This window comes from Macaca fascicularis, chromosome 9, assembly GCF_037993035.2.
Source record: "Macaca fascicularis isolate 582-1 chromosome 9, T2T-MFA8v1.1".
Classification (NCBI taxonomy): domain Eukaryota; kingdom Metazoa; phylum Chordata; class Mammalia; order Primates; family Cercopithecidae; genus Macaca; species Macaca fascicularis.
Genome location: NC_088383.1, coordinates 107,328,243 through 107,342,683, shown reverse-complemented (window position 1 = coordinate 107,342,683; position 14,441 = coordinate 107,328,243). Strand labels below are relative to the sequence as shown.

General features: G+C 49.2%; 1 protein-coding gene across 24 annotated transcripts in view; it reads left to right on the top strand.

Moving 5' to 3' along the window:
- PYROXD2 (pyridine nucleotide-disulphide oxidoreductase domain 2) overlaps positions 1–14,441 on the top strand; it is a 36,437-nt gene that overhangs the window by 9,606 nt on the left and 12,390 nt on the right. For 20 of the 24 annotated variants that reach the window (XR_012418056.1, XR_012418057.1, XR_280791.5 and 17 more), the window contains 6 exons: positions 6,697–6,852; positions 9,438–9,591; positions 11,465–11,526; positions 11,624–11,721; positions 13,800–13,941; positions 14,286–14,420. Coding sequence is in view for 9 of the 24 variants with exons in the window: in XM_065521250.2 (XP_065377322.1) it covers positions 6,697–6,852; positions 9,438–9,591; positions 11,465–11,526; positions 11,624–11,721; positions 13,800–13,941; positions 14,286–14,420 (747 nt within the window). In the remaining 15 variants the exon portion in view is untranslated. Of the gene's footprint in view, positions 1–5,736; positions 5,835–6,696; positions 6,853–9,437; positions 9,592–11,464; positions 11,527–11,623; positions 11,722–13,799; positions 13,942–14,285; positions 14,421–14,441 lie in introns of all 24 variants that reach the window. The other 4 variants (XR_012418058.1, XM_065521251.2, XM_074002433.1 and 1 more) reach the window with 3 other exon arrangements.

Below are 14,441 nucleotides of genomic sequence, written 5' to 3'. Positions count from 1 at the left end.
ATGAGCCACCGCGCCCGGCCATGTTGGTGCCATCTTTGCTCTAAATTCAAAATTTTAAGCTAGTGTGATGTCCAGCTGCTGTTCACAGCTCTTTGGCTGCTCTAACTGGTTCATGTAGAGATTTCTTCAAGTCACTGAGACAGAGTATGTGCATCCTGGTACCAGGACTGGATGAAATCTAGCCAGGGCTGGGGGTGAGTCGCTGGTCTCCAGTCCAGACCAGACCATAGCAGCAGGCAGTTTGTAAATGCACCACTTATTCATAGTAGCAGATGTTGGGGAACAGGGACCCTCCTTTTGGCAAACCTGATCTATGAGACTAAGAATCACAGAATAGACATTTTCACTTGATTATTCTCTTTACTTAAAAAATGTTACTCATTTGAAATGGTGTTTGTCATAGTGTTCCTGGAACTAGAAGCTCCCAAGTGAATTGAGTAGATGCTTTAACCTCTGCCTTGGGCTGCATTCATAGGAGTACGGTGCTCAGCTCAGGGAGAAAGCAGTTCTGCTGTGTGATGTGCAGGACTCACCCCATCTGGAGCACCTTGTTTTAACAGGACATTGAGGGCCTGGAGGGCATTGACAGGAGGGCAACTAAACTCTTTCCAGGAATATACTCTTTCCAAAACTATAATGGAGAGCATTTACTTTACCAGCATCACATATTGGGCTATGACCTTTAATGTTCTATCTCAATTGTTCCTCACCTGTAAGTCAAGAGCCATGTTAGAATCAGGGAACTTAAAGTTCAGGGGTTAAATTCACAGAGCTAAAAAGTGATGGAGAATTTGAGCCAAGGTCAGACTGTCTCCAACTCCTTGTTCTTGAGCTATGATGCACTCAGGCCTCTTGGTACCGATACCACCCAGACTCACATGCCTCTAGCTCTTTGTAGTTTGTGGTGAACGTGGTCATAGATGGAGTGTCCCTGGCAGCTCCAGCGGGGTGTGCACAGAGGCTGAGACTGGAGCTGCTGGAAACTGGCCGGCTGCGTCTGCCTCCCTGCTCCACAGCTCACCAGCTGTGTGATTTCGCCATGTGATGCCTTCTCTTCCTCATCTGTAAGATGGGAATGGCAACAACACCTGCCTCCCAAGGCTACATCAGCACAGTCCCTGGTGCACAGCGGGCTCAGTACTTGTTGCTATTATTATTACCCCCATTTGGCACTTGAGAAAACTGAGGCTCCAGAAAGACCAATGGCCAGAGACTACTCAATCATCCTGCCACTTATAAGGCTATATCCAATTAGACTGAGCCGCCAACTAAAGTGTGAGGCTTAGCTTTGGCACCGCTGCCCCTCCTCCCCTTCTTGAGCCAAAGCACCCTCCACTGACCCTCTGTGGTCCCCACCAGGGCCTGCCTGCCCGTCCTGGGTGTTAGTTTCCACAGCTGTCAATGCGAGCAGTGACTTGGATCACCTCCCGGTTCCATCCACCTAGAAAATGAGTTTGCTTTTGCAGCAGTCTCACGCTGGGTGATGGAATCCAGGCTGGAAGGGCAGAGCCTTTGCACTGGCAGAGAAGGGGATGTGGAGGGGGGCTTTTCATCCCCTTCAGCCATAAGCCACCTTCCCCACCTTCCCCTGGGCCAGCCTTGACCTCATTGCCAGAGGCAACCCCATCTCCCTCCCCCCTTCACTGACCTTCTGTGTCTCACTCAGTCTTATTCATTTTGCTCCTGCTTTTCTCCTGGAAATCTCTCTAAGGTAGGGCTCTAACTTGCAGGGCCACAGAGTATGACCTGGGAAACTGCTGGGGAAGCGGAGATTTCCCTGGGGTTCTTGCTCACAGGTCTGATTCGGTGGCAGTGGTGGGGCCCAGAAAGTCTTTTTGATGGCATTCTCATGTCATTCTGAGAGAGAAGGCCCCCGGAACACAACTTTGAGAAGAACACCCTTTAAATCTCTCGTACCGGCCAGACCCTGCTCTTAGAGAGAGTGACTCATACCTGTAATCCCAGCACTTTGGGAGGCCGAGACGGGCGGATCACGAGGTCAAGAGATCGAGACCATCCTGGCTAACACGGTGAAACCCCGTCTCTACTAAAAATACAAAAAAAATTAGCCAGGCATGGTGGCGGGTTCCTGTAGTCCCAGCTACTCAGGAGGCTGAGGCAGGAGAATGGCGTGAACCTGGGAGGTGGAGCTTGCAGTGAGCCGAGATCGTGCCACTGCACTCCAGCCTGGGCGAAAGAGCGAGACTCTATCTCACAAAAAAAAAAAAAAACTCTTGTATCTCTGGTCATTTAGACACACATCCTTCACACACACGCGCTTTCCAACAGTTTCCACCCATGATGGTTGTGCATGCTGAGAACTCTCATGGGGTAAATAAAAGAAGGGTTTTGCTTTCATTTTTTTTTTAAGAAAAAAACTTCATAATCCGAACAAATCTCATGGATATAATCTGATGGTTACTTAACATTCCCCTTCTTATTCGAACTCCACATAATTAAAACCATTGTTAAAAGAAAAACCTTCACCAAATTAAATTTAACAGAGTTTAATTGAGCAAACAATGATTCATAAATGGATCGGCCTCCCGAGCCAGAGTATGCTCAAAGTCTCCAGCACAGCCCCGTGGTAGAAGAAGATTTATAGACAGAAAGTGAAAAGTGATGTACAGAAAATGGAAGTGAGGTACAGAAATAGCTGGATTGGATATAGCTCAGCGTTTGTCTTATTTGAACACAGTTTAAACACTTGGTCCCCTTTGATTGGCCAAAACTCGGCGATTGACACAGGAGTAGGTTACAGCCTGTTTACACCTCCTTCTAGCTTAGAGTTCACTATGAACAGAGAAACCTTTAGGCTGAGCTTAAAGTATTCAAGGAGGCAGCTTTAAGCTAAGTTTGATTTAACACCATTAAGAATGACAGAGCCTCCATTTAGAAGAGAAAGTCCTGGAATCAAATGAAAAGTGATTCATAGTCAATTAGTTATACTTGGAATAACTTCTGGATTCCTCTTAGGTCCCTGATTTGGGGTGTTATTCATTCATTCAGTCCATGTTGGGGGGTTATTCATTCATTCAGTCCATGTTTCTGAGTACCTGCTGTGTGCCAGGCACTGAGAGAAGCCCTTGGGTGTATAGCAGTGAACTGGAAAGGCAAGGACCCTGCTCTGAGGGAGAGAACTTCAGGTAGAGGTAAGTGCCAAGAAGAAAAGAAAAGAAGGCAGCATTAGAGAGAGAGTGGAGATTCCAGCCTAGATGGTGACCAGGAAGGACATGTTCCTCAAGGAGGTGACATTTGAGCAGGTTTTCAAATACCAAGAGGTCACCAGCAGCAGCCGTGTGGACATCTAAGCAGACGGTCTCCAGTCAGAGGGAAGAGGAGATGGATGCACCCAGGCAGGCGTGAGCAGAGGGCAGGTCAGTGTGGCCAGAGCAGAGGAGTGACAGGCAGAGGGCAGCAGATTGGGGTGGGAGGAGCAGGGGCCAACTCGGGAACTGCATTTTATCCAGGTGCAGCGAGAAGCCAGTGAGGTGTGCGATCAGGAAGTTCACTGCTAGGATTTGTGACTTTACCAAGGTCAGCCCGCCTGCTGGCTGGTGAGGACTGGGCGGAAACAGGAAGGGTCGCATGTGGATCACGAGGCCGCGCTGCAGCGGTTCCCGAAATGGTGGCTTAGAGAGAAGCGCACAGGTTCTGGAGGCAGCGTATGGGATGTCAAGAATGACAAGGAGAGAAACTAAGGATGCTTCCTGGGTATGAGAGAGTTCACTACATTAAGAGGAACGAAGCTGGAAGTTTCTCCAGCTTAGAATAAAGAATGTCTCCATCTTAGGGTTAGGAGGGACCCCAGCCGTCTCCTGGCCCCGGCCCCCGCCAGTGTCAGGAACCTCCTCCAGGCACAGAGTGTCCAGAGCTGCGGTGAGCCTGCCCGCCTGGAGCATCTCCAGTGTGGAGCAACTCCAGTGGTAACTGTTGGAAAAGCCTGTTTTTGGTTTCCTCGTGCTTTCCTAAAACCTCTACTCTCAGATCTCATTTCCCTCCTCTGCGGCCGTACCTTGTCTGCAACGTTCAGAGTCGACGGAATGCTTATTAACTGCACTGTGTCTGCATGCGGGGGATACAGCAGTGAACAAAATAGACAATGCCCCTGACTTCACAGGGCTCACATTCTACTTGGGGAGACAATGAAAACACTAAATATGTGATTAGCCATGTGGTGACAAGTACTTTGGGGAAAAATATTGCAGGGCGAGGGCGCAGGGAGTACAGGAGAGGCCTGGCTGATAAGGTGGCATTCCAGCCAAGACCTGGAGTCGTTGAGGGAGCAGGCCACGGATCTGGAGAAGGAAGCCTCTGGACAGCAGAAACTGGAGGCAGCACAGGCCCCTTTTGCTTTATCTGTGCCTCCTTTGAGGAAGTAGATGTGCTCTTGGAAAGTTCTGTGTGCTAATCAAATATTTGCAAATCAAATCATATTTTAAATGCATCAAGGGGACTTCCACTTAAAGTGACCCTGGAGTAAATGAGTCTGCAAAGTAAATAAAATGTTCTGATGTGAATAATTTATCTACCTTGTAAGTATAGATTTTCACATAACCATTGCTTGATTGTGTCTTTCTAAATTTAATTATTTATTTCTGAAGTGGGGCAGTTACAGACTGGTGCTGAGAGCTGGGGCTTTGCAGTTACACAGCTGTGGTTTTGAAACCCAGACCTACCTCCTAAAGTGACCTGGGACAAATTGTGTAACTCCTATGAGCCTCTCGTGTTGCTTTTGTACAATGAGGATAGTAAGACAGCCACGTGCCACGTGACAACATGTTGGTCAACGATAGACTATATACAATGGTGGTCCCATAAGCTTACAATGGAGCTGAAAAAAATTCCTGTCCCCTAGCGATGTCATAGTTGCAGTGCAGCATATTATTCATGTGTTTGTGGCGATAAGCCTACTGTGCAGCCAGTTGTCAAAAAGTCTAGTACATATAATTATATACAGTACACAATACTTGATAGTAAATGACTTTGTCACTGGTTAATGTATTTATTATACTATACTTTTTATTACTATTTTAGAATGTATTCCTTTTCCTTATTTAAAAAATTCACTGTCAAACAGCCTCAGGCAGGTCTGTCAGGAGGGATCCAGCAGAAGGCATTGCTCTCTAGAGATGACAGCGCCACGTGTTACTGTCCCTGAAGACCCTGCAGTGGGGCAGGATGTGGAGGTGGAAGGCAGTGACGTTGATGATCCTGACCCCGTGTAGCCCTAGGCTGATGTGTGTGTTTGCGTTTCACTTTTTAGCAAAACAATTTAAAAAGTAAAAAAATAAAATAAAATAAAAATTTTAAAAACAGAAAAAAGCTTACAGAATGAGGATATAAAGAAAATAGCTTATATAGCTATACAATGTTTGTGTTTGTAGCCAAGTGTCTTTTTCAAAGAATCAAAAAGGTTTTAAAAATTAAAACGTTTATAAAGTTTAAAAGTTGCAGTAAGCTAACTTGCTGAAGAAAATGTTTTAATCAATGTAGTGTAGCCTAAGTGTACTGTATTTATAAAGCGTGCAGTAGTGCACAGCAATGTGCTGGGCCTTCAGTCACTCACCACTCACCCAGAGCAACTTCCGATCCCGCAGGCTCCATTCATCATGAGGGCTCTATACATATCATTTTTCTTACCTTTTATGCCATATTCTTAATGTACCTTTTCTATGTTTGGGTTTTTTGTTTTTGTTTTTGTTTTTTGAGACAGAATCTCTCTTTGTCACCCAGGCTGGAGTGCAGTGGTGCAGTCTCACCTCACTGCAACCTCTGCCTTCCAGGTTCGAGCGATTCTCCTGCCTCAGCCTTCCGAGTAGTTGGGACTACAGGTGTGTGCCATCATGCCCAGCTAATTTTTGTATTCTAAATAGAGATGGGGTTTCACCATATTGGCCAGGCTGGTCTCGAACTCCTGACCTCAGCTGATCTGTGCACCTTGGACTCCCAAAATGCTGAGATTACAGGCATGAGCCACTGCTCCCAGCCTAGATATGTTTAGATACCCAAACACCATTGTATTACAGTTGCCTCCGGGATTCAGTGCAGTAACATGCTGTGCAGGTTTGCAGCAATAGGCTACACCACACAGCCTATACGTGGTAGGCTATCAGATCTAGGTTTGTGTAGGTACACTCTGTGATGCTCAAACTACGGCAAAATTGCCTAACAATGCATTTCTCAGAACATATCCCCATCGTTAAGTGATGCAAGACTGTACTTACAAAGTTGTTGTGAGGTAACCATTGTAAACCCTAGTACAGTCCCTGGCATGGAATGAGTGTGCCACGGTGTGGTGTGGTATGATGTGGCATGGCGTAGTGTGGTGTGATATGACATGGTATAGTATCGTATGGTGTGGTAGGGTGTGGTATGGCATGGTGTGTATGGTGTGAGTGATGTAGTGTGGTATGGTATGATGTGGCATGGCGTGGTGCTGTATGGCATGGTATGGTATGTATGGTATGGTATAGAATGGTATAGTGTACTGTGCTATGATACAGTATTGTCTACCATAGGGTACTTGGGCAAGAGGGCTTTCTTTAAACTATATTTAAAAAACAGACACCAGGACCATACACTTGGGAATCTATACACAGGTACCTATATGGTCACACAAACAATTGGAGAAAAAGATGACGGGCAGAGACCACAGAGCCATTAATTTGTTGCCGTGCTGTTTGTGTTCTGCAGAAACATGGGCTGAGGCTTCATCTTCGAAACCCCTACTCCTTCACCCCCATGCTGGAAGAGGGTGCGGGCAGCAAGGTGCCCAGGTCCCTTCTGCTGGGCACAGACATGGCAGAAAACCAGAAGCAGATTGCCCAGTTCTCCCGGAAGGATGCCCAGGTAGGGAAGGCGACCAGTGACTGAGCTCCTACTCCCTCAGCAGCCTAAAGATGGGCCTGGTTGGATTGTCCTAGAACAATTGTCCAAAGGTCATGGGCACTGGGCCAGGCCACCCCACATTCCTAGGAGGGCTCCAGTTGGTGGCAGCTCTTGATCTCAGGCACTGTGAAGAGAAGTGGGTGGAGGATGCTGATTAAGACTAGTGGACTGGAAGACACGCACACCTGCGTGTATTCAATATGGGGCCACTGTCAGAGGGGCTGTGCATGCTGAGTTCAAGAGGAAATGCACCAGCGTGTTCCTACACCAGGAAGTGCTTCATGCCCCTCCAGCTTTCAGACAGAGTTCTGGGTGTTTGTCCGCATTAAAGCACATGAAAGCCAGAAAGGAGGATGAGGGATGATCAGAGAAAATTAAGGATAAAATCAACTGAATCAGGAACTTAGGACAAGAGAGTTCTAAATATTCATTCGATGTGGCATCCCAAGGCTCCCTCCTGACTGCCCAAAGCAACAAAGTGTCCATGATGGTGTGCAGCTCTGGTGACGGGATGAGCACATGTTGGATGGAGAATGCACTTTTTTTCCCTTGGAACTGCATTCTAGGAACCTGCTGGGTGGCCTTGTCTAGATGAGCCACTGAGTTCCGTAAGGGCCTTGCCACAGTTGGTTCTGTGGACTTAGGAAGATTATTTGAATGGCCGTTTTGTACCAAGCGTGGATACAAGCTGAGGTGTAGCATTAAATCATATCTCAGTGGAGACATTTTCATAAGAAGAACCTAGGTTAATAGAACCCATGTACACTGCTTTTCTTGTGTTAATCTATTACTGGGTAAAACTTAGAGAACCACAGATGCACAGCCTACATGTCTCTTCCACCAGCAGTTTTCAAACCTGGCTGATGATCAGAATCACCTGAGAAGCTTAGCCTTTTATTTTGTTATTTTATTTCATTTGTTTTTAAGACAGGGTCTCACTCTGTCACCCAGGCTGGAGTGCAGCGGTGCGATCTTGGCTCACTGCAACCTCCGCCTCCCGTGCTCAAGCAATCCTCCTGCCTCAGCCACCTGAGTAGCTGGGATTACAGGCATTCACCACCATGCCCGGCTAAGTTATTTTTAATTCTTTTGTAGAGACAAAAGTCTCACTATGTTGCCCAGGCTGGTCTGGAACTCTTGAGCTCAAGCAATCCTCCCACCTCCGCCTCCCAAAGTGCTAGGCATGAACCACCACACCCAGCCTGAGGAGCTTAGCTTTTTAAAAGTGCTTCTTTGATGGTGCTTTTGTGTGGCACATTGGAGACCACCACCTGCATCCTGTTATCCAAATCCTGCCCATCTCAGATGCACTTGAGGGGATTTGGCACAAGGCCAGGTCCCCGGGCCTGCAGGACACTAGCTGTGGCCCTACACTCTAGCGACCACACACGCCAGAGGCAAGGGCCCATTTCCCATCGTGGAAAGTAAGGAGCTTGATTCCTGGTTTTGTCTTTCCATGCTGTCATATTAAAGTCCTGCTTAGAGAAAGCTGTTTAACTTCGTTTTTACCAAGACTTCTCAAATGTATTTTAACATGGAACTTTTCTTCATGTAACACTTATTAAAATGTCATGGGTCTATCCATGGGTAGAGATAGACCAAAATGCAAAGTCCAGGGCTAAGAGGAATCAGGTAGGGCCTCCGGTAGTACAGGCTTCTATCACTGCTCCTGTGCCCACCAGGGAAGCGAAGGTGAGTGTCAGAAACCAGGCTTTAGAAAGTGGATTCTGACGTGGGAGCTTGTGGGGTGAGAAGAGGCAGTCTTCTGTGACTGCGGGTGATGAGACAGCGTGGGAGACCTACAGACTGGAAAAGAATACAGGCAAAGGTCTAACTTCTACCAGTAATATGTGAGAGGACAGAAGGACAGGCTAGGCGCATCAGCTCATGCCTATAATCCCAGCACTTTGGGAGGCCGAGGCAGGTGGATCACTTGAGGTCAGAAGTTCGTGACCAGCCTGGCCAACATGGTGAGACTCCGTCTCTACTAAAACTACAAAAATTAGCTGGGCATGGTGGCACATGCCTATAATCCCAGCTACTCAGGAGGCTGAGGCAGGAGAATCGCTTGAACCTGGGAGGCAGCGGTTGCAGTGAGCCGAGATTGCACCACTGCACTCCAGCCTGGGTGACAGAGCAAGACTCCATCTTGGAAAAAAAAAAAAAAAGAAGAAATGACAGAAGGAAGAAACTTCTAAGTGGTTTCATGGTTTATCGCAGAGACCACGCCCTAAGATTCTTGCCAGTTTTCTGTGGGTGACACTTTGTGTTGGCCAGCATTAGCTCCTTGTCCCTGTTGCCACTGCTGGTGGCTCTCCTATCGCCCAGGGTCTCCTGAGCACCCCCACCTCCACCCCATGTACTCTTCTTGGTGTTGATGTTAACCCAGAGACCTGGAACTGGGGGAGCTCAACAGAGCCAAGCCGAGCCACAGCGGGGAATGAGGCCTGAGGAACCATCAAGCTGTGGGGGTGACAGGCCATATGGGGACGGCATGGAGGGGAGGGATATGGATGGTGGGGCCTTGATGCAGAGCTCTGTTCCAGGTCTTTCCCAGATACGAGGAGTTCATGCATCGCTTGGCATTAGCCATTGACCCTCTGCTGGATGCGGCCCCCGTGGACATGGCGGCCTTCCAGCGTGGCTCTCTGCTGCAAAGGATCAAGTCGCTGTCCACCCTCAAGCCCCTGCTGAAAGCAGGTAAGTCCAAGTGCAGGCACTGGGGCATGATGAGTGACCTTCAAGGAGGTGAGCGCATTGTCTCAATGCCTAGACACAAGCCTGAACCTCCATGGCAACCTGCCAGCTGGGATCAGTTAACATGCTGCGATCAATTACGGGCAGCCTGGAGCACTTTGTTGAGAGCATCTTAGGCTGATGCACTTTAAAATAGAGCTTGAGACCAAGGCTTGTGCATGGGTACTTCATTTGGAAGGGTGACCCCAAGGCACAAAAATAGGAGAAAGTGGGGGTGAGAGTGGACAGAGAAAGAGTCAATACCAGAGTGTGTGATCACACTAGCCACACTGTGGGTGACAAGATGCTGGACCTGTGTGGGCCCTCTGGGAAACCTTATGAAATGCATTTGAGGAACCTTCTCGGGAGATGGAAAGGGAAATATTTATTCCTTGGGTTCTAGCTCCCATTGGTCAAGGGTTGCCTCACAGGGCATTGACTCCCACACTTCTGGGCTGTGCATCTGTGGGTGCCAAGTGGGTTCCCATGAGTGCCCTAGGGAAGAAGTAGAGAGGCTTACTTTTCAGCACTGAAGTGAGATGCTGTGGAGGTGCCTTTGTGAAGCTGATCAAAGCCTGCAAGGAGTTCGGCATCATGGCCGTGGCTAGAATAAGATATGGGGGCCGAGAGATTTGAAGTGCTGCTCCCATACAGGAAGAATGCGAGATTTGGGCTCAGCAAGGAGAAGTTCTGTGATCAGTTAGTAATGTCTGTCATGAGTATGAGAATGGAAGGCACATCAAGTATGCTATTATTTTCTACCCTCCTTGAGGATATACAGACCAGTTTAGCCTCTATATCCTAGAAAAAACAAACAAACAAACAAATCGCTTATTTCCCACATGTCTTCGTGGTTCAGCTGATCCCAGCTGGCTCAGCTGATCTGGTCTGGTCTCAGGCATGTGTTTGTGTCTGCAGCAGCTCAGTGGAGGCAGCTCTGCTCCAGGTACCTCCCGTCCTCCTTGTAGAAGCACATGCTGATCTGGGCGTGGACTTTTCACATCAGTGGCACAAGCACAGAGGGCATGCCCCAATGTACAGGCCTGTTTCAGGTCTGGCTTTGTGTCACATCTGCAAACATTCCTCTGGCTGGCCAAGTCACGTGGATGAGCCCAGAGCCAAGGAGCCAGGCAGGTTAACCAAGCTATGGTGGGTTGGGAGACACTGCAGACTTATACGTTGCAAAGAGTATGGAGCCAGTGGAATCTATTACAAATGCAAAAAGGAGACACTGCCTCTCAGATAACCAGTCCAGGGAGCTTTGTGTGAAAAACAGGCAAAAATCATTTATTGAGCAACTACTACGTGCAAGACACTAAGCTAGGCCTGGGTGCTATAAGGCTAGAGACTGTGATTTCTATCCTGAAGGTCTTAAAGCCTAGTTACTCTGAAATGGTCTGAATCAGGGTTGTAGGAATGGATCAGCCAGGCCAGCTACCTCCCAGGATATGGGCCTTCCGGAGTTCAAAATAAGGGAATAAGGTAGAAGTTTAAAATTTTCAAAACATAATGCTAACTGATTAAACATATTAAATGCCTATGAACTTGCAAATGCTTTACCTAGCTCATTTAATGCTTACTGTAGCCCTTGGGGTGTAAAATAGGATTCCTGTGTTACAGGTAAAGAAGCAGGTTCAGAGATGTTAAAAATGTGTCCCAGGCGCTGCTAGTGAGAGGTGCGGCCGGGACTCAGGCTGGGTCTGTCTCTGCATTGGCTGTGCTATACCATCTCCCGGCAGGAAGTCTCGGCCTCCTCCAGTCTTTTATCCCACAGGCCAGGTCGGAGGGTTTCCCTGTCACCTGTCTCAACTTCTGTTTTGTGGATCTTCTGTTATAGGCCGCATCCTGGGAGCCCAGCTTCCCCAATATTATGAGGTCCTCACAGCTCCCATTACCAAGGTGAGCGGTTCCCCAGCGTCAGGCCCAACCAGGGAGCAAGGGGACCCTCCTCCCGTCGAGGCCCCTAAGCCCTTCTCTCTGCTGTTGTGCTGTCCAGGTGCTGGATCAGTGGTTTGAGTCTGAGCCTCTAAAAGCCACTCTGGCCACAGATGCTGTGATTGGAGCCATGACAAGTCCCCACACTCCGGGGAGTGGGTGAGTGAGGGGGTGAGGCGGGATGCAGGAATGGGGCATGTTCCCCAACAGGAGTGAGGACAACAGTGGCAGTGGCCGCAGCAACAGCTGCCACTTAACAGAGCTCACCCAGTGAGCCAGGAACCGAGCCAGGCACGTCACACACGGTCCATTTAACCCTCAGAGCAACGTCTGAGAACCGCGGTTCAGAGAAGGGAGTGTCTTGCCCAAAGCCACTCAAGTGGCCAGGCTGATTTTCAGCTCGAGGTGTCTGACTCCCCAAAATCTTCCTTCTTAGTGACCGTGCCCTACTGCTTCACTAAGAAAAGCCTCTCTCCCACCTCCCGCTTGGTATCTCAACAATATCTTCTTTTCTCTCCTCTTCCCTTCCCTCTTCCACCTCTCCACTCCTGCAAACACCCATTCTCCCTTGCCTGCCACCGGTCCTTTCCCTGGGCTCCGGGACACTCACACAGGCACCTCAGGATGGGCAGTGAGCTGCCTTTCTCTTGCTGAGTGCGGGTGTGCGCTGACAGCCCAGTCCGAGAGGTGGCAGTCAGACACAGCGAAGCCTGCAGTGTGGTCTGACTTAATGAGCCCCCACAGAAGCAGGAATGGAGGGGTGTGTGTGTGTGTGTGTGTGTGTGTGTTGGGATGGAGAATGCCGCCAAGGGTTGGGCCGTTTCCAGTGCACCAGAAGATACAGCTAGAAGCTAGAAGCTGTCGACGTGGCTTTTCTCTCAAGGGATAAGCACACCCTCGGAAGTGGTTTTTCAACACATATTAAGCCGGCCCCAAATTCCCCCAGGACCATAGAGACGGGGGCTTGGCAGCAGTTGCTACACGTTGGCCAAGCTGTGATCTACCAGCCAATCTGGATCTTCCAGCTGGGGCCTCCTGCCCTTTTCTCTTGGGATCTCTGGGAGGCTTAGCCAGTGCTCAGTTTGTGAAATATGCCTTTAAGTAATTTGTTCCTTCATTAATTCTTCCAACAAATATGGATGAGCGCTCGCTAGGTGTTGGGGATACGGTAGTGAGTGGAGCAGACGTCCCGATGGGTGAGAGACACAGAGCGAGTGATGATGATGAAGTGGTGTGAGTGTGATGCTAGGAGGAGCAGCCAGGACACAGCCTGGCCTAGGGTCAGAGAAGCCTCCACATGGAAGAGGTGTTTGATCTGAGACCCAAAGGACAAAGAGGAGTTAGCGAAACACACGAAGAGGGAAGAAGGGACTTCAGGCTGACAGAACAGCAGGGGAAATGCTGGGGTTAGAGAATGTATGATCCACCCAGGAATCTAGAGGTTCTGTTAGTTAGGAGGATGGGGTACAGAGAGGGACAGGATGAGGGGTGAGGCTGGAGCGCCTGCTAGGAGACTGGCCATTCCCTAAGAGCAGCGCCAAGCCAGGGAGATTTGGAATGGTGATAAGTGAGTGGCAGGAGCACAGCTGGGCTTTAAGATAAGGCTCCAGGATATATGTGGACAAAGACCTGCAGGGGAGAAAGTGTGGGAGAGGGGGTCCAATGAGGGGCACTACTACAGCAGCATAAGAAAAAGAAGAGAGGCTGAGAGGTGGGGTGGCCTTGCAAGCGCTTTGGAGGCTGAGTTGGCGTTGCTGTGTGGACGTAGATGGGGAAGGATGGTAGCGGTCAAGGCTGACACCTGGTTTCTGTTGGAAACAGAACCTTCTATGGAAAGGTGTCGTTCACTGGAATGGGAAAGATTGAAGGGGAAGCAGCTGGAGAATGGGGAAAAGGTGGTGGGTTTAAGATGCCTACCAAGAAAGCGTCCAAATGGAGATATCTGTGGGTAGTTAGACATAGGAGCTGGAGTTCAGGAGAGTGCTGGAGCTGCAGGTTTGGGCATCGTTGCCTTCTTTTTGGTAATAAAGCTATGCACATAGACACACTTGCTGGGGAGTCAGTGTAGAGAAGGCAAAGGGCTCTTACAAGAACTTGGCTCATTAAAGGTGACTGGGAAAGGGCTGGATGGTGGCAGGGAGGGGCTGAAGATCAAGATGGAAAGGAATAGTTGCACCTACAACTCTGGGCAGATGAGATCCCACCTCCAGGATCTGAGTCAGATGGTCTGTCCTCAGGTATGTGCTGCTGCATCATGTGATGGGGGGCCTGGAGGGGATGCAGGGGGCCTGGGGCTATGTCCAGGGGGGCATGGGTGCCCTCTCTGATGCCATCGCAAGCTCAGCCACCACCCATGGAGCAAGCATCTTCACTGAAAAGGTGAATGGCCCCTCTACTCCACCCCAATAATTGACAAGGATCCCAGGACAGAACCAAGTCTCAGATTTGGAAGGTCCCTTGTTTTACCGATGAACAGAGGGGCTGTGAGGGGGTGGGTTGCAGAATTAAGAGACTAAGATCACGCAGCCTGTTAGTGGCTAACCACCCGCTTTGAATTCCCTGGTCACTGAACCGAGGCTGAGTGTTTCATGGAGAAGCTGCAGAACTTGATGGGGGGGGTTTGGGATGAAGAAGTTGTGAATGCCTAGGACCATCACAGACCATGGGAATCCCACAAGATCTAACCTGGGTTTCCCTTCCTGGGGGTTTCTGGTGGGCGCTAGACAGTGGCGAAGGTGCAGGTGAACAGTGAAGGCTGTGTTCAAGGAGTTGTGCTGGAAGATGGCACAGAAGTGAGAAGCAAGGTGGTGCTGTCCAACACATCACCGCAGATCACCTTCCTGAAGCTGACGCCACAGGTGAGGCTGCGGGCAGGAGGG